This window comes from Apis laboriosa, unplaced genomic scaffold (assembly GCF_014066325.1).
Source record: "Apis laboriosa isolate Shangri-la unplaced genomic scaffold, ASM1406632v1 scaffold295_cov154, whole genome shotgun sequence".
In the NCBI taxonomy this organism is placed as follows: domain Eukaryota; kingdom Metazoa; phylum Arthropoda; class Insecta; order Hymenoptera; family Apidae; genus Apis; species Apis laboriosa.
Genome location: NW_025222709.1, coordinates 1,798 through 28,440, shown reverse-complemented (window position 1 = coordinate 28,440; position 26,643 = coordinate 1,798). Strand labels below are relative to the sequence as shown.

Sequence of the window (26,643 nt, the reverse complement as noted above, 5' to 3'; positions counted from 1 at the left end):
GTGAGTGAAATACGTGCAAGTGTTAGGATGTTTTAAATTGTAAACTCTGTATGTGTAATTTGTAAATCCGTTTTTGTTCAAGGAGTAAACAATGTTTATTTAAGATATAATTTAACGAAGCAATATTTTCCACAATGGTGATATTGTATCAAATAGAAACGTTATCTTGAAAGGTATGATTGGCATATATTATATTGTAATGAATTGGGAAAGTAGAAAACGAAAACGAGAAATTTGTTGAAAAAAGAATTAGAATTGTCAAGATTGAAATGAAGAAACAATGAAGCAAATTGGAAATTGTGGAAACGAATTGAAAATCTTGAAACATTTATCTGAAATTTACAGATACAATTTAGTTGTTTTACTATAAAGAAGTGGAAGAGGGAAAAGAAGCATTTCTATGTCAAAGTAAATTTAAGCAAATTTGAAAAATATTTCAATTAAAACCATTTATTATACTATGAAACTAAAATAAATGGGAATATCATGAACCCTTCGATAATTGACGATTTGATTGAGTAAATGAAAATTAATACGAAATATGAATATAAATTATTAGTAATTAATATGAAAATTAGATAGAATTTTACTCGAAAACAAAGTTCAAAACATGTATTTAAAATCAACTATGAAGAAAAGTTGGCAAAAATTTTCATGCTATCTTTTAATAACTGTCTGTGAAGTATCATAAAATCGATAAAATTAATTTGCAAAAGTTCGACCGCAAATAAATTAAGTACCTATCGAACAACTTGTTTAGTAAATGCATTTTAAATATTTTCATGAAATCAGTGACCCGATTCGGTTGCCAATCATCCCTGATACACGTTTCAGAAGAGTTCGAGCGGATTGTTTTGTCGAATCTGTTAATTAAATACCGTTTTTCAAGCTCAAGAGGTAACTTGCGAATGCAATACACCGTTGAAATATTATGGAAACCATTCCAGTGAGTCACGGAGCACTCTTCGTTCTATATGGTAGAGAATCGAAATAAATTACGAGCTTGAACATTCGACCTGCCCTCTCTTCGTTCCACGAAGTTTTTAATTTTGTAAAATATTCAACACATATAATAAATATGATATGCAAAATAATCTTCTTTTTCCTTGTATGATATTTTAAAAAATTTAAATATTTTCTAAACTAACGATTCTTCAATATAAATATCCTTACACTCCTTTACACCATTCTTCCCTTTATTGTACAACCATAAGTTTTTAACTGAACTTCGAATAAAAATTCAAAGCTATTTTATTATATGTGACTCAATTGTATTTTTAAATAAAACTAATATAAATTTTTCCAATTTTCTTAATTCCCTATATTTTGAAACATATCTAATAAACAAGTGAATGAACGTTACATTGAATTAATTGAATATACACAATCAATAAATAAACAAGAATATAATTTGCAAAAATCGAAAACAAGAGTTAAAACTTTAGAAAAAAAATAATCTCCTTCTTCCAGACAACGCATCCTAAAACCTATCACGATCCCTGTGGATGAAGCTAATTAAACTATTAATTAAAAGCTACTCTTCACACGCTTCGAAACGATTTCCATAGGCAAAACCTACTAAACTTCAAGCCAATGTATGTCGGTACATGAGGGGAAATGAAATTGGCTTGTTAGCAGACAGGCAGGTAACTGGCGTTTCCCACAATCGGGCTCTTGTTTTCAATCTACACTTTACAAGTTACACGCTGACGGCAGCGCGAATGTCTGTGGCAGCGGTCGAACCGGCGAACGAAGTGCGAACCTTGATTATTCCAGTGGTTACTTCGTCGAGTTTCCCAATCACTTACGGGATAACTCGTTTTAGCTTCACGTCTGAACAAATCCCTCCCATATTGTCGTAAAACGGCGTAATAACGCGTGCCGTGCGCGCACAGAGAATCACGATTACAATCAAGTATTGAATCAACTGTTTGCCGATTCACGGTCTACACGGATGAAGATGGAATTGTTCGTGATTTCCATTCATGTATCTTTCATTCCCTATCGAGATAATAAACTCATAGTCACGAAATAATATAAAAATCAAGTAATAATAAGAATTCAATTAATAGTACCTTGCAAAATTTTCATGTATTGTTAATATTTTGATAATAAATGATACTAACATATTCCTGCTTCTTCGAGAGCGAGAAAACAAATTTGAACGAAATAAGAAGAATCGAGGAGTACTTCATCTTTTATGAGACCTTGGAATGGTAGCGCCCTCACGAATCGAGTTACAGAGGACAGACCTTTTCTGAGCAAAAAAAAAAAAAAAAAAAGAAACATACGGTGGATGTAGTGGAAAAAGAAAAATTCCTGCAACCAGGGATAATTTAACCTTTCTGGGAAACTCATCTGCTGTAACGACGAAAGAAGTACAGAAAGTGGAGACGTTACGATAGTGGAATTGGATTAATAGAAGAATTAAATTATTCCTTCTCCCCGATGTGTAAGAAATTAAAAGGATTAGATCGTCTATTGATAATTGTCTTGGGAATAAGATAATTTCCAAACTCGAAGATTAAATATGATTAATATATCCTCCATTTCCACGAATATGATAAATAAATTCATCTCGTCGCTTTATTATTGCCCCGAGTTTCATTTTTAATTCCATTCGTCAACATACCCAACGCTCTGACAGTTTTAATGAATTAATTTAATCCGACAATGACAGCCATGGGAAATAAACGTTTCGCGACGCGGTACACGACGAGCACAGTGTACACGGGATAGAGAACAAATCGATTCCTAGATCGGTATAGTTAGTCGCGATCCTCGTTTGGGAATTAAAGCCGGGCTTTGGGAAAAGTTTGTAAAAATATGAGACACGGTCAGTTGCTTTAACGAGACGCGGTAACTAATTGTCGATGGCGCCCATCGCCGTGTCCAATTCCGGGATATTACTGGGATAGGCAGAAATGAGGCTCGCGCGGTGCTTCATCAAACGTAATTTACCATTGGATATTACGTGGAGGCCCGTGACGTTAATAGTTGTCGCAGCGGTGAAGTTAATTAAATTTCATTACAAATAATATTATCGGGATATCGGGTGGTTATTTGAGGAATGGCGGAGCTTAGCAAGAATTCGCTGTTGCGGAAAGTGGAAATTAAAATCGGTCGAAATTGTCTCGCGGTTCCACGTAGAAGGACAAATTATTCTTCGTGTAATCAATTCACAATACGGTCGCTTCGTTGCCTTTTAAGCTCTCGATTCAAAGCATCGACACGAAGAACATATGATCACGACAATATTACGATTTTATAAATTAATTTTAAATTACGAACGAGTGATGTCGTTAAATTGCACGAATAAAAGATATAGTGAAGTATCCTCATACAAGCAGAATTTAAAAATATGCATAATTTTGCACATATAAATTTACCTAATTTTAAATATAATACAATTTTATGATTTATAAGTGTATTATCTGTTAATATATATAAAAGAATGCAATAAATAAATAATATGTAAAATCATTTTTCGAACTTGAATTTCAGCCTTTATTTCTGACGTTCAACCACGAGATCAAATTAGAATTCAAACTCGTTGTTCGTTACCATTAATTTCACCATTTTTCCGAGCTTCTGTTTGATTCTAAATTTCAAAGTTTTCCAAACTTTCTTCTAAAAACCACGTGCATCGATCTTCCTATATTTACATTGGCTCGCATTTTCTTAATCCGCTGCAGTAGAATAACTCGAGCTTTCGCCCCGTTCACAGAGAAACTCCGATATGATCACAGTTTTTGGCCTGAGTGGTCTTCTTCAACCTCTGGTCAAATTGTATTATTCGATAGTTCATATTTTCCAACAGCTAAGCAGAAGGAATAGCATAGGTGGGGGAACGAAATGGAATCTCTCGTCTGTGGGCTCGTCACGCACGACAGGAGCCACCGAAACTGCTTGGTTTTGCGAGGGTCGTCCAAGTGGAATAGGAGGGAACATACGGCCAAGGGCGAAACGTCGTCGAGGTCTGGTGGGATTATTTGCACATCATGACGTTCGTGAGCTTTGCCAAAATCTCCACGATCGTACACATCAATCGTGGAATCGTAAATCTTTCGGTGATTCGGGGTTACTGCTTAACCGTGCATCGCCTTGTGTACTGTTTCAACATGTATGCATGTCGATCTTGATAAAAGGGGTAGGTTTGGTTTTTGGAATACATTTTGAACGCACGATAACTGCCAGATATTTAAGACTTCTCGATAATTTAATCGTGTGGGTGGATAATTCTTCTTTTTTGAAGAACTTTGAACTCGTTCTTTTTGCAAAATAATTAATTTTTGGAATAATGAATTTATAACAAGGCAGGTATCAAAACTTTTAATTAAGTAAATTTTCAATTAATTATAGTTTTGTTTCGTGTCATTTATGTTTATAATATATTTCAAAACTATTAATTATTAATTATTAATTGTATACATTTATTTTATTACATATAACGTATTTCAAATTTAAATTTCTATTTGAATATCTGCCAAATTATCGATGATATTCAAAATAAAAGTTTCGATAATTTCAGAAGCACACAATTTGATTAATTTTTTTGTGAATAAACACAAAAGACTACTTTATTTTAATGCAGCTCGATATTTCGTATGAAAAATTTCAAGTCTTTATGAAATAAAGTGAATGTGGACGACGTTTATCCTTTTTAAATGATCCATTCCAATCTTTTTTAGTATTTGCATAGAAATTTATCGATTATCGCTGAATAAAATCTTCTACTTCAAATTATATATAAATATTATACTACTCGTATCCAATCATTTGATTTCCTTAACAAAATGACATCAAAATAGATTTACAAAAAAAAAAGAAAAATAACACTGACAATTCACGATCAACTGATTGAACGATTGAAACGATTAATAAAATGTTCGACAAATTAAAAGCTATAAATCGCCTATTCAAAAACTGCAACCCCCATTTAAACTTGCACGTATTACACTGTTTCATTTCCACATTCTATAATCCGTGTATCGATGCAGTGCGATATTTCAACTAATTATCCTGGATAGCTCGAACATTTGGATGTATACTCGGCTCTTTTAGAAACGGACTGTTCCACGAAATTTCCATTCCATCCCCTCCCTCCCCCGATATCGTGTTTTCCCGCTTTCCAGAGATAAAACTGCAGGCGATACGGGTATTAAGAATCGATGGGCGAAAGATCACCGGATTGAAAATGACGTCTGGCATGACCGTTGCCTGGCTGCTTTTCATACTACATTAGGATTCAACCTTTCCTCGATGGATTTGAAACGTGCGCCGATACGGGCGGAAAATTCATCCGTCCGTCCGTCCGTCCTCCCTATCTTCTCGCAGTTTTTTAATACCTTGCTTATGATTTATGTATCAAAATACATATTGCATCGGCTTCGCATTGTATGCCCGGTTATCGCGTATCACATTAACGGTGGACGGTTTCGTTTCCTTCGAGGAAATGTTTCTCAACAATAACAGGATAGGATATATCACGGTATATATAGATATATTTACATGGATGAGAGGACAAATACGAACGGAATAAATCCGAAAATGAGAGATTTATTTGTCGAGAGAGAGGTTGAAATATTCTGGAAAGGGATGGAAGAATCGTGATTAGAAGAAACGAAGCGAGCTTCGGTGTAATAAAAAAGAAAATAAATAAGATCGTACGAGTTATATTTCTCTGGAAATAAACGTGTCGCGTAATTTAAATGTAAATGTTAATTTATTTATAATTTAATTTATATAATTCTTGATCGATGTTCTGGTTGAACTCTATTAGAATTAGGGAGGAAACTTTAAACTATCAATAGACGGTCATCATCATATGAAGAAAGGGATAGTTTTTAATCGTTCACTATCTCCGTCACTCTCTTATTTTGCAATATCTTTTTACATTCTTATATTTCAGCAACCGATTGGAATGAATCGAAAAATAATTTTAATAATGATTTCCTCTATTTTCTGATCTATTTTATTGATGACCTTGCATATACGAAGACTTAAACACGTAATAAATACACGTAATAAATATTATTTTAATATATTATTTCGATATGCAATGATATAATTATAAAAATCCAATACGAAAAAAATTTAACGTTAAAAATACCCTGTTAAAATACTCTTTTCCTGTTATTTTGAAGCGTTTTCATTTAGGTTTATCAAAAGCGTGCATTTATTTTGCGAGAATTGTCTACTTGAGGAGGGCACATCCACAGGGAAAATGACAGTGAGAAGCGGCGGGCAAGAGAGCGTTAAATTCCCCCAGGAGCGGAAAGAAGCGTGTTGGCGTAATCTTAAGTAATGCGTGCCATTCGTCAGTCGTTAAATTTTACAGTGGGCGTGCGACAAACGGGCGGCGGGATGGAGTTGCAAATCAGGAATTTGTCACGCGGAACCGCTTTTAAACGAGTGGTTTCAGAAGTCGCGGGCATCTCGTCTGATAACGCTTTTAAATTTTCGTTAGCGCCACGCTGCCCTCGTCTAAACGACGTAAAGTAAGAAAAACGGTCACACGCTAGACGTTTCCCCCGCTTCCATTCCCCAACTCCCTATATTTATATCGCCCGTTCCATCGTGATCTCCTCGAATGGAGCGAGATCCACAGACGTCTATGAACCGTCCCAACCTCGAGTGGATTTTCGCGAACAAATGTCCCTAGAATTATCCAATGTTGCTCTCTATTGTAACTGTATAAAGGAGTTACCGAGTCACGATGATGCTCCACGAAGTGAAAGTTATAAGAGGAATTCCTGCCGTGAGACGAATTTTCTGTCTAGAAAACTCGTGAAAATAGATTCGAAATAATCGATAGAGAGTAATAATACTTAGAAATATCTTTGTAAATTTTATACATAAATTTATCAAACTTGATTTCTTTGAATAATAACAATATATAAAATGCAATTCTTTTCCGTTAATCCACGTTAAAAATTATTCGAGGATAATTAATACCAATTGCTATATATTTACCAAATGTTAAGGAAGAGATATATATACGTAATAGTTAAAAATAATTGGAGAAGAATTGCCATTATCTGTCCTAATTTCCCCCCATTAACAACCAGAAGCAAAACCGTTCTTTATTTTCCCTATATACCTTCTATTTGCCCAGCAGCATGAAATATGCAAATCTCGCACGGTGAACCGAGCGCAGATATATAACCGGCCAATATTAACAGATACCTATCGCGATTATTGGACGGGAATCGAAAACGATAAAGCACGATACACCCACCAACGTATCCATTCCGCGCACATACACGCACACCGTGGGCAAACAATAATTACAGAGAGTGGTGGAGCCTTGGACAAGCCCGAGAAAATTCCGATATAATCTCCAGAACGTGCGCGCACACACAAATACTTCCATCCTTAACTCTTGCTTGCTCTTTCTTTTATATTTCTTCTCTGTTCGCAACACCACCATCGTCGCGCAAGATGGCCGGTTCCTTCGTTGTACCTCGTTCCCTCGTTTTATATTATTAAGTTTCTAACGTACTGAAAAGAGGCGAGTAAATGCGGTGCCGGGGTTGGGGGACACAGGATAACACGAAGCAACGCTAATATTGCCGAGAATCTTGCCAAATAGTCGCAATAAGCGTCCCCCGGTTTCGGTCGTGGCTTCTTGCGACACCGCATCCTGATATGTTCCAGCAGAGGGGCCGGATGGTGGCGAGCAAATCCTGCTTTCCTCCTTCCGAGTGATTATCAAACCCTACCCCCTCGGCTCCAGAGGTTAATCGAGCCACCGCGAGGGGAAGAAATTTCGGCTTCATTGCCCGTCGAGAAACTCCTTTTCGCTCTATCGTGCACTCGCGATAAAGTCGGCTCGCAGATTATTTTCTTCTCTCCCGTTTCGAGGATGTGATTTTCTTTTATTATTTTCCTTCTTTCTTATCAAAAAAAAAAAAAAAACANTCAAACCCTACCCCCTCGGCTCCAGAGGTTAATCGAGCCACCGCGAGGGGAAGAAATTTCGGCTTCATTGCCCGTCGAGAAACTCCTTTTCGCTCTATCGTGCACTCGCGATAAAGTCGGCTCGCAGATTATTTTCTTCTCTCCCGTTTCGAGGATGTGATTTTCTTTTATTATTTTCCTTCTTTCTTATCAAAAAAAAAACAGAGAAAGAAAGGAAAAAAGAAGAGAAATCTCGTTATATCTCGCGAAATATTATCGAGAAGTATGTCGATATCGTTATTGAGAATGTTTGGTGGTTGAAAGTGTCGATGGAACCGATGAAATTTATACCTGATATTTCGAGGTAACGCGAAATTCATGTTAATCGTGTATATATATATATATATATATATATGGCGTGGGAATTAATCCGATTGCATTTTGAGCAACGTTATTTCATTTTATTTTACGAATCATGTAATTGGTAATTTATTCTTAATTGGTTTCTTTAGTTTGTTACTCTCCTTTCGATCGATTTAATCGTAAAAATATTACGTATCTTTCTAGCCAATGTATAAATGTACGTGTAATAACTTCTATATTAAAATAGATTTGTTTATCTTTGCGAGAATATACTCGAGATCGACTATCTCGCGGATATCTACTCTTACTTATCACTTTTGAATTATAACGTTGGAAAGTTAAATATTAGTCGTAAATTATTCGACAAAGCCGCTTGTGTAAGCACACCTGATGAAACAAATCTAAATACTACACAAATATAATATATTTACAATACAAAAACATTTATCATATTGAGAAGAAGCTTCGAACGATTCTGAATATCAACATCTACATCTACTAGGAAAATGATTCATCAAAAATAAACATAATACTCCTCTTGAATGTATGATATAAATATCATAAATATCATTTTAATGCATACTAGAGATAAGTACTAAAGATTATTAATATGAAATAATATCGTTCGTCTATATTATTTCCTAATAATTAAATTTATTTCTTTCCTTCTACAAATTTCACAAATGAAGTAATTCCAATCCAAAAAAAAAAATAATAATAATAACTCTTGCAATCGTTAACTTTCAGTGACGAAGAACAACGTTTCCCAATTTAATATTCCTCTTCGAAACGAGCAAACGACATTCGTGATATATACGTTTATACATTTCGTAATATGCTCGTAATAAGCTCGTTATATCAGGATTTAATAACTTTGTCACGATCGAAATTACCGATGCATTCAATTCAATATCATAGTTTCGCGTCTTCCGATATCTTCTCCCGTGTCCACAGCTCGCAGTATAAAGTGTTCTTTTGTTCCCCGGAACTGAGCGATATTGCGGAAATAATCGAACGAGCGGAACGAGGTTTCGAGCGAGCAGCGCTCGTAAATAGATAGAGTGTCAGAAAGTTTATTGAATCAGAGCCACGGTTTTCGGATTAATCCTGCGGTTCGGTGAGACGAGGCTCGTCGCGGCATTGCGGCGTCGACGGGAATTAAAATGCTCACCGAGAATTGCTCCAACGATTTCGCCGATCTCCTCGATATACACGAGGAAGATCGGTCGAATTACCGTTGTAAATACTTTATGGAAAACGATTTGCTTGATGCTTTCCGTATAATTTCGATATAGACGTCGTCGTTGCAATTTCTGTTCGTGAATTGGTAATGGAGGAAATCTTTTATTATGTTCGTTTCTATATTTAATTTTTCTTCGTCCTTTTTTATTTTTTTTTTTTTTTTTGTATTACTTCAGTAACGATGGAAATAATTTCGATTGTTGTAATTTGACAGATCGAATCATTATGATTCTTTTTATATTTTTCTGTGCAAAAGAAAAAATAAAATAGAAAAAGGGACGATTTAATTATATTAAAAAAAATGAAAAATAGATAAACTATTTATATTCAATTGCTTGAAATCTTTAAAGTGAAATTATATGGAATATATTTCACTTCCTTCCTTTCCTTTTTTATTATTCTTCTCTAACTAATTTAAATCTGCAGCTTATTTCATTTTTATTCAACATTCTCTACATCGATGCAACAACAGCAATAACTCGATATCAAACGTAATCCAATGGAAATAATAACAAATCGTATTTCATATCTTTATTTTCGCTTCTTTTTTTTATTGCTTGTCTTTTTCTCGATAATTAACATTCAACGTCATTCTAACTGTCCAAGGAAGTGATAATCACGCGGTGATTTATTTCACAGGTTTTCGCGTGCCTGTAACCAGGCTTGAATATAACCACGAGATCACGGAATAAAAATAACCAGTCGAAAGAACCAGTGACAGAAAAGTTATTGGATCGTGTCTGCGATTTAATAGGATTATTGCAATGGCCAGTCGAAAGCTATCAGCTCACGGTGCGATGTCTCGAGGAGGCTCGAAATTAAACATCTCTATCTCACTCTATCTTTTTCCCTTTCCTTTTCTATTCCATTCCAATGTCGTGCTGGGTAACTTTTCTCCCCTGTTTTATATTGATTTCTATCGATTTCATCGCACAAAAGCAATCGATATTTTATATATTTTTCTCAGAATAAATCGGCTTTACACGAGAGAATATTTAAAATATTGCATTTTTAGGAAACTTCTTCTATTTCTATCATTTTGAGCGTTTTTTAATAAGATTCATAATTCCACTGATCGTATATTTAAAAAATATCCAAATTGCAGTAGATTAAAAGATATTAATTATATTAATCTATTATTTGTTGTATAAAAAATATATATAATAAATAATATATTCTGATGTAATAATTCTTTAAGCTTTCTTTATTTCTCCTGTTAATATAAACATGATTTATAATTTTTATCTAAATAGTTTCACATGCTAAAATTTGCGAAACTATATATAAATGATAATATGGAATTTTTTATTTCAAAGCATCATTCTTGCTTCTTAATAATTACAACTTTAATGTCAATTTTTTAAAAATTTTGATAAATATCAACAATTAGTTTATTAATTAATTATACAAATAATAAGGATAAAATAAATGCAATTAATCTGTCGTATCTGTCGTACATGCATTTAATATCACGTATTCTTATTGTAACTATGCTTAAATCCTTATAACGAAATTCCAAATAATTTCAATATTCCTTTCTCTTCTTATTTTTACTTGCAAATTATGCTTCCTATAGTTCTTCACGAAAGTAGACGGAGAACAAAGAGACAAGTTACACATTTTATACGATTATATCACATATTTCGAATAGAATACATTTATTTCCCTTGTAAAGTTAATATACATTTCCTCCAATATTTTAGCATATATTTAAGATTCAAGACGATCCGTAGACTGTTCAACATGCGACTACAAGGAATATATATATATATATATAGAAATTCAAAGTTCTTTGAAAATATTGTAAAGGAAGACGCATTGTAATGTAGGAAGTATTACATAGAACCTATAATGCATCCCAAGTCGCTCGATAATCCTCAAATAAGGAATCAAAGTGTACCGGTTACATTGGTAATCCAATCTTTCACTTCCGCTATGGCTGTGAAAACGGTTGGATACTGCCATTCACAAGATCGACTCCAAGAGGTAATACCTACAACATCGTCCATGATTGTTATAATTATCCACCTTTCAACAATGATTTATCGTGAATATATCGAGTCCTCTAATTTTTCTATTTGATACTAATGAAAAATCACGAATAATTTTACTACTAATAACTTCTTTTACAATTCTTGCACTCTTTTAATTACTTCAAACTTTTGATCATTAATTCACAGAATTAAAAATTTAGAATCACTAACTATTTATAATATTTTCAGATAATCTTTCGAATGACAAGCGATCGATAATAAATTTTTATATAATTATAATTAATTTCTAAAGTTTTTATAGTATGATATATATAAATGAGAGAACGAGAGAAATAAAATTTTAATGAATAATTAAAATTTCACCGAATAACGCGCCCTGAAAAATAAGAGGCGATCCGGAATCCCCGATGCAGGGTCTAGCATAGGTGTCCGATAAGGCGCAAAACATCCTGTTTGTTAATAAGTCACCATCGCTTGCTTCCTCGCAATCCCGGTTATTAATTTTCCGCATCGTGGTGTATAAAAGTTCGTTCGAGATTGGACCTAATAACTGTGATAAACTGTGATAAATAATCGTGTTTGGTGTATGCGAAACCTAGCTCTACCCGAAATATCTTCGCGCAGGTTCTTACCCTGGATGCACCCCAGCCGAGAACCAGAACCAGGGAATCGTCGTCTATCATCGAATGCGTTTTAGGCAATTTGATGGGTTGTTTCGTGTTGTCGTACGTTATCCTGTCGGAGAGCTGCGGCCGATGTCAGAAGAAATATTACCGTATACGTTACGACAAATAATAAATAGTGAATCTAATCGATCGATTTATTTATAGGCGAGATGGAACAAATATTTCGCGCGTTATGTAATTTCTTTTATTCCTGTTTGAGATTAAGGTTTATTTGAAATCGATCAATTTCACCTTTTTTGATCGTAGTAATAGTAGAAGAAAATTAAAAAGATAGATTAGAGAATTATAAATAATTTGATGGATATGAAATAATTTGATGAATATTTTACGACGGATTTTGATTTTTTAATTTTTTAAAATGTCTGTTAAACGATATTAAGTATCATTTCTTGATATTTAGTAAATTAAATTGAAAAATTGAATTAACGAACGCAAATAGAATAATTTATCAGCAATTGATAAATAGTATTTTTAATTTTTCTTTTTGACAATAATTAATGAAATATTTTTGCAACAGAGATATCAAAAGAAGAATTGTACTTGATACAAAAATTTATATTTAGCAGAAATTTAAGAATTCATGATAGAAAAAAGTGAATTACGAAATAAGAAATCCCTGATGACAAATATTGACAAATATCGAACGAATGTCAAAATATATATTTTCTTGCTGAAAAAAAAAATACGACAAATATTGGATTTGACGAATATAGAAGCGAACAGAAAATATATAAATTTCACTTGTATCACAGAACATAGTTGCATTTCCACATTACGTATTTATCATAACATTTGCATATTATAATTATATTCGAGCATGAAATATATAGAATCTATCAAAAAACAAAAAAAAAAAACTTTACTTCATTAGAAAAAAATATAAAAAATACTTTTTTGCAAACATCCAAAAGCTAGACACTTATACACTTTTCCGAAAATGCGTAGCTCCGTTTATTAATTAAACCTTTCGGTGTTTTCAACGATCGTCTCGAGAACTTCACGACAATTGCGACAGGCCACTAAATGCTCTCTCTCTCTCTGAAGCAGACAGACACGCACGGTAACGAGACAAGCGAGAACGTATTACCTCAACGAGGCCGACGTCGTAGTCGTAATTAATTGCGTTAAAGGCGGGATGAATCGCGACGCTTTGGACACCATAATTGTCACCGCCCTCGTAATAACGCGACGTGCCCGCCCTCACGTGGAACGGCTTCGCTTGTACGCTGCAAAAAGAACGACAAAAAAAAAAAAAATACGCAATCGAGATACGTACACAAATCGCGTGTACACGGAGATTGTTCAAACACGATGCATTAATCTTGCCTGAGAGCGCACTGCGCCGATGTTATTATCCACTTTTCCCCGACGATACCACCGCCGCAGAAATGCTCGACTTGGTGACCGAAAAACGTTCCATTGTTCTGCAACGAAACCTGGGACGAGAGGCAACGATTTTCCAAATGTCAAATCGACCGTGAAGATCGATCGCACGTTATACTAACCACAAATGGATATTCCTCTATGGAGGCCGACTCCCCTCCGATAATCCTGGATCCTACGAGTCCCGGAAATCTAGCTGACTTCGAGACGATTCTTTCTCGATAATCGGCTGTGCGACATTCAAATCAGGCGAATCGTTTAATGCGGTTCCCTCTTGATATCGATCGATTAATGAAATTAACTTTATCCGTCCTCTCTCACTCTCTCTTAATTTTATTGATCGCGGGAGGAGTAAGTTTGGACAACGAGTTGAAAAGTGTTTTTTTCTTCTTTTTTCTTTTTTTTAGTGGAGAATTCGAGAAATAAAATAATGGATGAACTGTTTTCGAAAAAAAAAAAAAAAAAAATTGCCTCTCTCCTCTGGTCGGTGGTAAAATTAAACGTGGAAAAATTAGTTTCTGAATCAAATGAATTTTATACGTGCCGCGAGGGATTTAAAGCTGTTATTTTTCTTTCTTTTAACACATTTTCAAATATATTTTTTAATTTTCCATTCTTATCTTTGTTAATTATAACGCTTTTTCTTCTTTGTGAAATTTATATTAAATGATTGTTACGTATTTCAATATAATCGATATAGTCAAACGCGTTAATTTACCATAATTTACCACATTCCTACATCTACGTTTATAATAATTTTCAATTTTCTATTTTATACAGGATGTCCCATTTGATTTTGATACCTTGATTTTCTGAATAATAATAATTTTTAAGTACATATTAATATTTTTTTTTTTATAGAGAATATCGATTGATGTATCAAGAAATATATGTATACATAATTCCACTCAAGAATAATAATAATACCATAATATCTTATCTATCTTCTCCTCAACTTTTTACCAAAGTAATAATATTGAGAAAATTAACACGTCAAAATCAGGCGAGACATTCTGTACACCATAAATGTATATTTAATACATTTAATCACAAAACAAGGTCTTACTTGAACCATGGCGGGAAACCGCGCAAAGTATGGATGAACTGGAGAGCACCAAGAACAGCAATGCTTGCATCGTGGCCACGTTTGAGGTCATCGAGGGAACCGGGTGTTCTTTATAAACCCGCAAAACACGTAATTTCTGCATAAACAATTTGTCGGCGGGATTACTGCCACTATCTTTCTCTCTTCCACTTATCGGCAAGATGCTAATGCTTTTAAGGCTATGACATTAAGGGCTAAATCGTCTCTCGTATATAAATATATTTTCAACTGTGCGCCGTACAGTTGGAAAATGGCTCAAGATATTAAGATAAAGTCGGAAAGCAATTAAGTGGCCAGCGTGTCGCAACAGAGTCATAAATTGAACGCTTCCTTAGAATTTAGCTTAATAAAATTCAAAATACGAAATAATGCATATAATTCGCTTAATCTAATTACCCTTTAAGCCCTGAATTATGTAGCTGATATATATATATGTAGTTATATCTTATCCTTCTTATTATAAAACTAAACGTATATTTGATATCGCAACGGTACGTGATAGAAGACTTTAAGAAGACGATATATAACTTTCTTCTAATCTGAGAATGTTTAATTAAACGAAAGAATAATTAAACATTGATTAAAATAACAGTAATAAAATAATATGTGGTGTAAATAAGAATAATAATGCAATATAGATAAGTAGGGAAATACAAATATTAAACAATAATAATAAAAGAATTAAACAAGTGTATATAATCTTTCTCTCTGTTTTAAATTTTCATCTACCTTGTTTCATTTGCTCCACGAGTTTCGATGAAACTCGTTCAAACGAAGAGAGAATGTTATCAATGGTGCCGAGAATCGTTATTAATATCAATATCACGTTGAGAGAATCATTTCGCCTATACCATCGACGATTATTCATCGTGGAGCTAATTGACCTGTGCAAATATCGAGTTAATGCACGATCCACTGCCTCCATAAATACGTAACGCCCCTGTAATTTCATCCCCCTCGTTCTTTCTCTCTCTCTCTCTCTCTTTCTCTAACTCTGTCCTTCTTCTTCTTCTCCTTTTTTTTTTATCAGGAAGCATCGAATTAATTATCCAATGGACGCTATTATATCCCCCAAAAGTAATTTCAATTACACGTCACGGTGCGCACGATGTCGTAAAACGAATCGTTAACAAGAGACAAACATCGGCCTGCCAACGACAGAACTGGAACGAATGAATCCGCGCTTGTGCCTCTCGCGTCAACGAATATCAAATAACGCGAATATTTATTATTAAATTAACATATATCTGGCCCGAGTTGGAAATTTGTCGCCGATCCACGTTCGAATCCACTTGTCCTCGAATATAAATTAATTCGTTGGCTCATTGTTTCTCGATGCTCTTATTAACCGTCCTTTCAATTGTAATTGATGGATCGATACGAAATCACTACGTTGTCGATTTATTATAATCGTTCTCAAAATATCGTTTCGAATCTATACTCGTCATTCAATCCCATCTTTCGTTTATTCGCGAATGCAGCAACGCGAATTTTCAACCGAACACGATCGTGGAGTATTTTGCTTGGAGCGATTTTCGAGCGAATTATTATTTTATTATTTTAATTTCAATCTCTCATATATGTCTCATATACACGAAATATTTACGTTCGAAGAAAATATTTTAAACTGATTAATGTGTTTGTGGTTTATATCGCGTTTGTTATTTATGCTTTGCAATTAATTTATTCGATTTTAATTTATTCCATAATGAGTAATTTGTGATCATAAATACATAAGAACAAAGATGATTGTTTTAATTAAAAGCCTTTCTGAAAATAGAAGTAAATGAATTAATATTAAGTTCTGGTACATTATATTTAAAAAAAATATATCATACTGAAAGAATTAATTCGAATATTGGAGATTGTTCGACGGAAAAAAATATTATATCATAGATTTCTTAATTTTAAAGATATTATCATATCGATCTTTATAATTAAAAAATGAGGAGAAACGATATAGAAGACTGATATATCCTCAGTGATACAAACGTGTATCGTTATTATTTCTAATCTAATTTAATCTAAACTTTATCCCAACCTATCGATACTATTCGCTTGGAAAATATTCTATATTTAATGATTAATAACATTTTAACATGAATAACAAGCAACGAAATTAAAATCTCTTAAAGATTACTCAACATTCTTGATAATATATATAAAAATCTAGAAGAATAACTTCTTATAATCTATTGCAACTATTTGGAACTACAAAAAGAATCATATTTCAATTATAATTCCCTTCACGAATAATATACTGCGTAGCATAAAAAGAAACAAAAATCCTATCAAACTGATCTTTATTGATCAACCTTCTTTCCACCGTGTTATCAATGAATCATTAATAATATTCGTGGAAAATGAAACATAGAGAGTTTTATCAGTTTTATAAACAATCGAATGAGGAAAAATGGCGGATACAAAACTCAATGTAATTGCCACTATTGAAACCACCCCCGAAACGAACACGGATCCTCTCGTACAGCAATTTAACCACGATTTATCGATGCTCCCTCTCGATGAGACAAAATTATCATAACGATTTTCGTAACACGTTGGTGTATTTCACCATTATTAATTCCAACTGGGTCCCTTCTATTCATCTGGCCACCCAATTCGATTGAAAATATTTCAATGTGGGACGCGAAAACGCTCGAATTTCTGCGAAATGTGCATTCGTAATCCGGCGTAGACGTGAATCCGCCATAAATTTGGATAAACGTCGCTCTCCCTCTCCCTGTCTATCGTTCACCGTAATTTCAATAATCGTATCACTTCGATACGATGTACACAGCTTTCTCTTCCTTTTTTTTTCTTCCTCTTTCTCTCTCCTTTTATCAACCATCGCGTGATGTAGTCACGACGCTGAGTCATGAATTGATTAAACGATCGACTGATAAAGAGAGTTGCATTATTCTATTGCGCAACGTTGTCATCACGGTGTGCATTGATTCGTTCGTTTCGTATTCGATAAACGCTTTTCTTTAAAATTTTTTCTAACACAAATTAATCATTCTTTGATTCCCTTTTGTAATATTGAATTGACTGATTAACTCTTCTATGTAAAACTAATTCGAATGTGTACAATAATGAATAAAGTAAATTGAAATGAAAGAAAAAATCTTGTGAGAAAATAAATATAAATACAGTGTTAACACACTGCGTACTCAATGCGCATTTTTGTATAATTTCTATTCTTTTTTTCTCATTTAAGTAATTTATCTTCGTATCTCCTTCGTTAGTTTACCGATTCATTAAGATTAAAAAAAAATTACTATTTAAAAAATTCCTTTTTTCAATTATTCTGCATTCGAGGAAAAGATACGTGTGTTCTACGAATTTTTGGTATTACACATATCTGGTAAGTACGATTCCACAAAAGCGTGCCTATATACGTATAACTATCCTGCGAATTATAATAAACCGGAAATTTGTAAACTCTGACGCCGTTTTCAAGAAACTCCCGTGTGTCTCGCACATGCGTGTGTATTCGTGTTAAGCTCTCCGTGCAATGCGTCGTAAAGACCAAGTATTAGAAGTTGGAAATTTGGAAGAGATTACAACGAATTAACCGAGAAGGAAGTTTGCGTATAAGAGGGATGTTCTATTTACCCACGAAGAAACATCGTTCCATGAAAACTGTTATTTCGCAACAGCCAGTGAAATAATGTGAAACGAATTTTAATTAAATTGTCGATTCATTTGGAATGTTCGTCGTTTGATAAACAAAAGAATGTTAATTGTTCGAGTGAGTTCTTGAATTAATAATATACTTATTCTTATCTTAATTAATTTATAATTTTTTAATTCTCGAGTTCTTTTCAATATTATGAACGTAAAAAAAAAAGGATTTCACAAGAAAATCGCGTAATATTCAATTTTATAACATCCAAATTACATTTTTGGAATTTAATATTTAAATTTTGAATTTTAAACAGAATCAGAATAGAATTTTTAATAGAATGTCAATTTGGATTTGTGTTACGACGAAAAAAACTTGATATATTTTTAAAAACTATCCATTATAATGAATCCAAAGAATTGTACATTGATGTGTCCTAAAAGGAAAATTAATTTGTTTGAGAATTAGAAATTCATGATCTATATTTAATTTTTTCTATATTCATATTGCACAATAAATATTGAATTTCTTTCTCCACAAGAAACACCGTATTTATTACTATATCATACTAAATGAAGAAGTCTTGTACTAAGTAATATAATATTAGAACATTTGATTTATTTAACGTTAACAAAATCAACGACTCTAAACCTAGTTAAATATCGTATCAAAGTGCATTATCAACACTATCAACCTTAACCTCAAAATAAAATCCGTTGAAAATAATCTATATAACTATAATTCGATCAACGAAATTCATTCCCCCATGAATCAATTACTCACTACGAATCAATTTTCGAGTTCCAGACTTTACATATCCGATCTTCCACTGATGAAACGTCTCCAAACATCGAGAGAGATAATTATAACTAAATTCCGTGTGTAAAAACAAAATTGGAACAATACGAGGTGTCGTTCACGTGAAGATTTTGGCACGATTATCAATCAAGATATCCCTCGTTCTATCAGTCGGAGGCGGAGGAAAACGGACACCGGCCAGGATGGAAATTTAAATGGTAATTTTCAGCCGGATTACACGTTATGGAATTATCCTTGGCCTCACTTTCATCCCCCTGGCCATACTAATGCTGCCTTATTTTCATTGCGTTCGTTCGCCCGTATCATAAATAATACACGTTACTTCCTTTGCGAGCCGCATGCATCACATTTATAATACACCTGAGATAGGCACGTGTGTATGTGCCTTAACCCTCCCTCCCCCCCACCGTATATTCGGCCGGGTACGGCCATCATATAATTTTAACGCCACCGCCTGGCCTTTTACGTTTACGAGAGTCGTTTGGCGTTGCATTAATTCTCGCGTACGTTACGCCACGTTTCGAAACACGTGTCTGTATTCTGAAACTAGGGGCGTTCCGGTGTACGCGCCACTTCGTATTACCCCCGGGCTGAATCGATACATAAAACTATATTCTACGCCAAATTATACGCATGCATAAAATGTATTCATCAATTTCTGTTTTCTTTTTGTTTATATATATGTATATATATATATATGTTTTATCTTTTCCTCCCATTTATTTTTTTCTTTGATAATTAATAAGATAATTGATGATAATTAATAAGATAAGAGAAAAATTGTCAACTTCGAATACATTCAATGATTATCTATTACATAAGAGATAATCTTTCAGTTTCGATCTTGATCTTGATATCTTGTCAAGAATATATCGATATTGGAAAAAATTTTTCTTACTTGAGTTAATCAGAGTTCTCTTTTACACTTTTCGAGATATTCGAAAAAAAATTTTTGTTATTAGAAATATATCAATATGTGAGTAATAGTTATTTAAAGATGTATAACTAATGGATCAAAGATATTCTTCATAGATTTTGTGCTTGAAATATGTCAATCCCAACTTATAACAAGATACATATATACATATATATTGGATATTTCATGGATTCTTTGAAATTTCTCAAATATTTATATCGATATTGGTATTAATATCGATATTACTATCATTGTAACTTCGGTTATTATAATTTCCATCGTCAAATATTATTTTATATTTTATTTTTACGGATTTGAAAAAACTACTTTTTTTATAAATATCTCGAAAATTGTAAGATATTGTTTAAGTTAATAAAAAAAATTACTCAAAATAATGCTCTCTACTTCGAAACATATATTATCGATCTTGATCTTGATATCTCGTCAAGGATATATCAATAATGGAAAAAAATTTTCTTAAAACCAAAGTGATCGAAATTATTTCCTCTAATAATTAGCAAAAATCAATTAAAAAATTAAATTTATTTGGAGAAAGAACAATTCATAGATTATATTATTTAACATGAAATTAATCATCAAACTCTCAAATTGTTCTTACTATCCTTCTATTTAATTTCTACTTAAATTTTTTAAGTAGAAATTATTATTAATTAATCCTATTTAATCATTATTATAATATTCACGAAAGATCGAACCCAGAACAGAGACGACATGTTCCCCAACCAAGAAATATAGCGGATAAACATAATATACTATGCCAAACTGTCCATAAACTGCGTTCATTGAATAAATCGCTTCTATGTATCTTTCTTCCGCTTTTTTTTCTTTTTTGCCCCCCCTTCCCCCTATTTTTGGCGCGTGTACACGCAAGCAACGATCCAGCAACGTAGGAAAATAGGCGAAAACGACGAGAAAAAAAAAAAAAAAAAAAAGAAAAAAAAAAAAAAGATACGTTTTACCAGCCACAAATGGAACACCATTTGTCGTCGTTTCAATTGTTTTATTTCCGGGCAGGGGGTTTTATTTACTGCGGAGTAATCGAAATTGCGGTTGGCCGTGGTAAAAATTATATAGAGACCGCGGGGGCGAACCGGAAGCTGTCGCGTCTACCTAACGGGGGTGAAATGTTGCGTGGATAAATCGGTCCAGGGATCAAATATTATTTTTGCGTTGCTTGTTTCACGATTAGAAATCGAGCATGAAATCTGCACGTTGAAGATGAGAATTAAAAACGTTGAGGAATAATGTAAAAAGTATCGTGAAAATGGATCAAGATGGATATTCGTGGATCGATGAAAGTTGTACGAAAATTATAATGAGGGTAGAGTTTTTATACAAAATCAAATTTTTATGAAATGTAATTTGAATAGAAATTTGATTTATTTCTCGAGTGTCGTAATAAATACTATACTTTGGATATTTTGCGTCTTTTTGCATTCTATAGATTTTTGCACGTTTTAATTTTGTATAAATACTCATAATCTAATAATTTGATTTACTATAAGTTACTGGAGATAGTTTTTTTATAGATGTTTTGAAAAAAATCAACTTTTTTTCATGCTTTTAGCAAAAATTAATTTAGAATTGAAAAATAAAACAAGCATAAACATGTTTATTATTGTGTACTTGTAAGATTAATATCAATATTGACATAGATTCTAAAAAGCTAAAAATAAAAAAAAAAATCGTACACAAAATATATATATTAAAAATATAAATGATATGATCATTTTACGTTAATTAAAATGAATCATTAACAAATTTTTGAAATAAAATACAGGAAGAAAGATTGAAAAAGATAACAATATGAAAGAATGATAAGAAATAATTAAAACTTTTGAGATAAAACAGAGATTGAAAGAAAGATTGATAAAGATAACCGATGATATGAACAAACGAAAAAAAATTATCTAAAATTATTAAACTATCAAAATATATTATAAATATATTATATTTTTTTTATAAAATTTTAAAAAAAGCTCTTAGAATGTCTACATGACGTAAATAAAAAATAAATACATGTATTTTCATGTATTATATTTCTTTACGTATTTTTTATTTTTTATTATTATATTTTTTTATAGTATAATCCAATATATATAATATAATATAATATAATATATATATAATTATATATATTAGTTTGATTAATTATATCGCGTTTTTTTTCAAAGTAAATCATTACATTTTTTTATTAATCACTATTAAATGTAAATTTTGTAATATAAAACTTTCTATATCTCTCTTTAATCTAACACATTATATAAATAAATTCAAATGTTAAAAACGAAAGAAAGATGTAAAGATAGACGTTAATATATGTTAATAGACATTAGTATTTATAATGTTATTTAGTGAATTTATTTTAGACATTGCATTACGATCGCATCTAACTCGAGAACCATCTCAAACTCGCTTACCAAAACTCCATGTAACTTATCGTAATCGCATCATATGATTAAGGCGACATCCGTTTTCGTTACTGCTCAAGCGTTAATTAATTCTCATCTTGTACTTTTCTCTCGTTACAACTTCGCTTCTCCCTTTCATTCTCCTAGATCTCGATTTTCTTTCTTTAATTCGCAACTCTCATCTTGCTCAAGATCTCCAAGATGGAAAATAAAATGCATAAATTTATCGATATTTAAGATAATATTTAAGATATTTAAGATATTAAAGATTATTTCTTTTATCTTTATATTTATTTTTTATTATTTATTTCTCTCTATTTAAAGATAAGAAGGACCGAACGATAGCGACTTTTTATCAGGATCTAAACACACTTGTTCACACATCAACAAGTATCAAGAAAATAATTCTAAATCAAAGACGAAGAAAGAAAAAAAAAGAGAAAAGAAAAGGGAAAAACGTGACTAAAGTTTGCCACGATTCGCGGTCTTCCACGAATCATCCTGGACAACGTAATCAATGTGTACTACTTTTAAATACCGATATCAAATCTGTCATCTTATCAGTTCTACGACGAACTTGATTGCTGATGAGTTCGAACCAGACAGTCTATCGGAAACCATGTGGCGCGTATTGTTGTTGCTCTCCACGGTCCTATACATGACGCACTGTCTCCAACCCAGGATTATAGGAGGACATAACGCGTGCATCAACGAGTATCCGTATCAGGTGAATTAATCATGGGTTTACGCGACTTTGTCGCCAAACACGCGACCTCGAGTATAATCCAACCCGGAGGTATAATCCTTCGGTATAATGTCGAAATATAACGAGCGAAGCAAACATTTCTCTGTAATAGGTGTCTATTCATTATATGGGAAAGCATTATTGCGGAGGGTCCATAATAAGCGAAAATTGGCTGCTAACGGCGGCGCATTGTATCTACGGGTACGCGTGGTTGATGAAACCGTGAAGCGCGAGTATCGAGTAAAATAGATTTATTAATTATCGTACGAGCGATTGATGGTAATTATTTTTCAGATTGATTCCTACCAAATTTAAAATTCGTGTAGGCAGCACTTATAACAATAATGGTATTGAATACAATATCAAAAACATAATTTTGCACGAGAATTACAATATTTATACGTTCGATTATGACGTCGCTTTGATAATGGTATGTATTTTTTTTTTACGTTTTCGAATTTTTATAACAACAATTTTTGAAATTAAAAATCATTGATAAATCCTCTGTAACTAAGTCTAATTTCTTATTATTTTTATTAATTAACATCTGAAAATCTTTTAAATATCAAGTATTACTGATTTTTATAAAAATTTCCAGTCATCTCCACTACATTCTTATATCTGTGATCGAAATTCTCCAGATATTGGAAATCAATTTAAATTCCAAATTTTATATTATTATATATCCTCATTATATTTTTCCAAACTTTGAATAAAAGTTCAATGCATTAAACTATTTTAAACTTATCGTGCATGACTTTTCAGAGGATTTTTATAATTAAATTCATGGATCAGGCATTTCATGTTAACTAACATGATTTTTCATATTACATTTAAAACAAATCCGAAATATGATCTAGAAAAGAAAATCTGAGAATTGTAATTATTTTCTCGCAAATATTTTCTCTCAGCTGTCGACCCCCCTAAAAATAAGCCCGACTACGAAACCGATCACGCTGGCCGAGTCTACGACCTCGGTGGAGATTGGAAAAATTGCAGTGGTGACAGGATGGGGCTATTTGTCGGTAAGTTTTTCGAACATCCATTTTCATCCCCGTGCATCCATCGTTCTGACAGCTGTTGTACAGAATAAACTCGTGTTTGACACACTGACTCTGATACTTCAATGGTGACATTCGCCGAGACTGATTACCTACGCGAATTCGTGCAAACATTAAGGTTTGTTTGCCGATCGGTCGACAATGTTCGTTCGTCAGAGCAAATATTCGACGTTCTCGTCGGCATTTCCACTACCTTGAACGAGTTTCATAAACGATGCACGTTTTGAAATGACCGATCGAAGATAATTGTCGATTGTCTTTGCAGGTAAATAGCAGCAGGATGTCCGACATTTTGCAAGCTTTAACATTGCCTATCGTGGACCAAAATTTGTGTAAGAAGATTTTCAGTAAAATCAATAAGGTGACAGAAAATATGATCTGCGCGGGAAGTTTGCCTGGAGAAGATACTTGTAAAGTATGTTTCAATTCTTTTATATAATTCTTTTATATGATATTGTTTCTTCGTTTCGAATAAATTATCGAATGTGCTTCCATTTTTCTTTAATGTTTGATGTTAATTTAACATTAATGATAATTATTGGTTATTAATATTCCACGATTTGAATTTTAAAAGAATATTTTAATCAAATATCTCGTTAGAAATTTAATTAAAAGTTAATATAATTTATTTTATTTTGTGATAGATTATGTGTACATTATAATTAATTATTGATAAAGGAAGAATAGAATTTATTATTTTAATACAATTAAAAATAAGTTGTTATAAATTAATAAAAATAAAAAAATTTAATTATAGATTCTTTTGTAATTAATATAGATTGATTATTTTTCGAATTTTATTATTTATTAATTTATTCTAATTTAATAATTCTAAAACTTTATGTGATTTACTATAATATTGAATATCTATTTAATTAATAAGAAAATAGTTGAAAAATGAAGTTATTTTTTTATCCAATAAACGTCCAAACTTACAATTATATTGACAATTCTAATATCGTAACTTGTCATCTAAAATTTTAAAATTATATTTATAAACACTTTAAATACTCATTATGAATGTACACATGAAATATCTATCACATTTTATGTAAATCTTCTTAATATACATTTATTTCTTTTTTAATATCAATTTTCATATATATTTCGAAATTTATTACAGGGTGATTCCGGAGGTCCACTAGTGTATAATAACGTTCAAATTGGCATTGTATCCTGGGGTCATAAAAAATGTGCATTACCTGAATATCCTGGTGTGTACACGCGAGTGTCCGCCATACGAGATTGGATAAAGAAGAAGGCAGGCGTGTAGAATTAATGTCCCTCAGCGTACACTATATTACAGAAAGATTTATTTTTCTTCGCATTCGTGGGAGAGATGTGTTGCACAGGCTTCTGCTGTTCCACAGCAGAAATGGAAAAACAACTTGCACTTTTTCTCACGTTCATAAATCTTTCCATCGAGAAAAAATATGCGAATAATATCCTTTTCGTGTAACAATCTTCAAAGCTTATATTTATAGATGCAGCGTAGTACACTTTTTGCATTAAATATAAAACCGTATTTTACATGTATAATATTTTAATATATAAATATAATGTTTTTTTTTTAATTTTATGTTAACTTCTAATATATTATTCTTTTTTTTTATAATATTATATTTGATGAGCTGAGAAGTATAGTGATATAAATCACAAGTATATTTAAAATATTTTGAGAAATTTAAAAATTGATATTTTAAACAACAACTTTTTTGTATATCTTTTATATTTTACTTTATATTTCATTTCTTTTATATTTTTATATTTTATATATTTTAATATTTTCTTTTTAATTTTAAATTATAATTAATATTTTTAAATAATTTATATTATTAATTTGAAAATAAAAAAATAAATTATATAATTTAGTTCTTTATTGAATTTACCAGTGATTTTTTATTTTTCATTATATAATTATCTGATTTATTTTCATAAAATTTAAATATGTTTCATTATTATAATATGTTATTATTTATAATAAAAATTCAATATAGCTATAATTAAAAACATAATTTCATATTATTTATAGTAGCAACCTACCATTAAATACCAAATGAAACACAATATTGTAATGTTAATTATATTTCAAATAAAAAAAAAAATAAAAGAAAATGTTACAATTAAAAATAAATTTTTTAATAAACGTTTAACTTAGTTTAAATTTTTCAAAATATTTTTTTAAAAATTTAGAATGCATTTGCTATTTCTGAAATGATTTTTACTATTTTCACTATCTGGATGCATTCATATATGAGATTCGATATAATTTAACAAATTAGATAATAAATTTTCTTAATCTTTCAATCATTATTGTTTACATGTCTCAATAGCATCACGTCATAAATCTTAGATTTTCCATATATCCAC

The 26,643-nt window shown here is 31.9% G+C and overlaps 2 protein-coding genes across 2 annotated transcripts; one reads left to right on the top strand and one right to left on the bottom strand.

Annotated features, from left to right (window-relative positions):
* Positions 1-11,375: 11,375 nt before the first annotated feature.
* Positions 11,376-14,778, bottom strand: LOC122714297 (trypsin-7-like). The gene is made up of 7 exons (XM_043935518.1): positions 14,637-14,778; positions 13,693-13,799; positions 13,514-13,623; positions 13,275-13,413; positions 12,134-12,247; positions 11,865-12,051; positions 11,376-11,500 (listed from the first exon to the last, which is right to left on the bottom strand). Exons 1-7 carry the CDS (start codon positions 14,776-14,778, stop codon positions 11,397-11,399), a joined length of 903 nt encoding a protein of 300 aa, XP_043791453.1. The 3' UTR covers positions 11,376-11,396.
* An 8,258-nt stretch (positions 14,779-23,036) lies between these two features.
* Positions 23,037-25,963, top strand: LOC122714294 (trypsin-7-like). The gene is made up of 6 exons (XM_043935516.1): positions 23,037-23,194; positions 23,325-23,413; positions 23,507-23,642; positions 24,124-24,237; positions 24,539-24,688; positions 25,397-25,963. Exons 1-6 carry the CDS (start codon positions 23,087-23,089, stop codon positions 25,544-25,546), a joined length of 747 nt encoding a protein of 248 aa, XP_043791451.1. The 5' UTR covers positions 23,037-23,086; the 3' UTR covers positions 25,547-25,963.
* Positions 25,964-26,643: the final 680 nt, after the last annotated feature.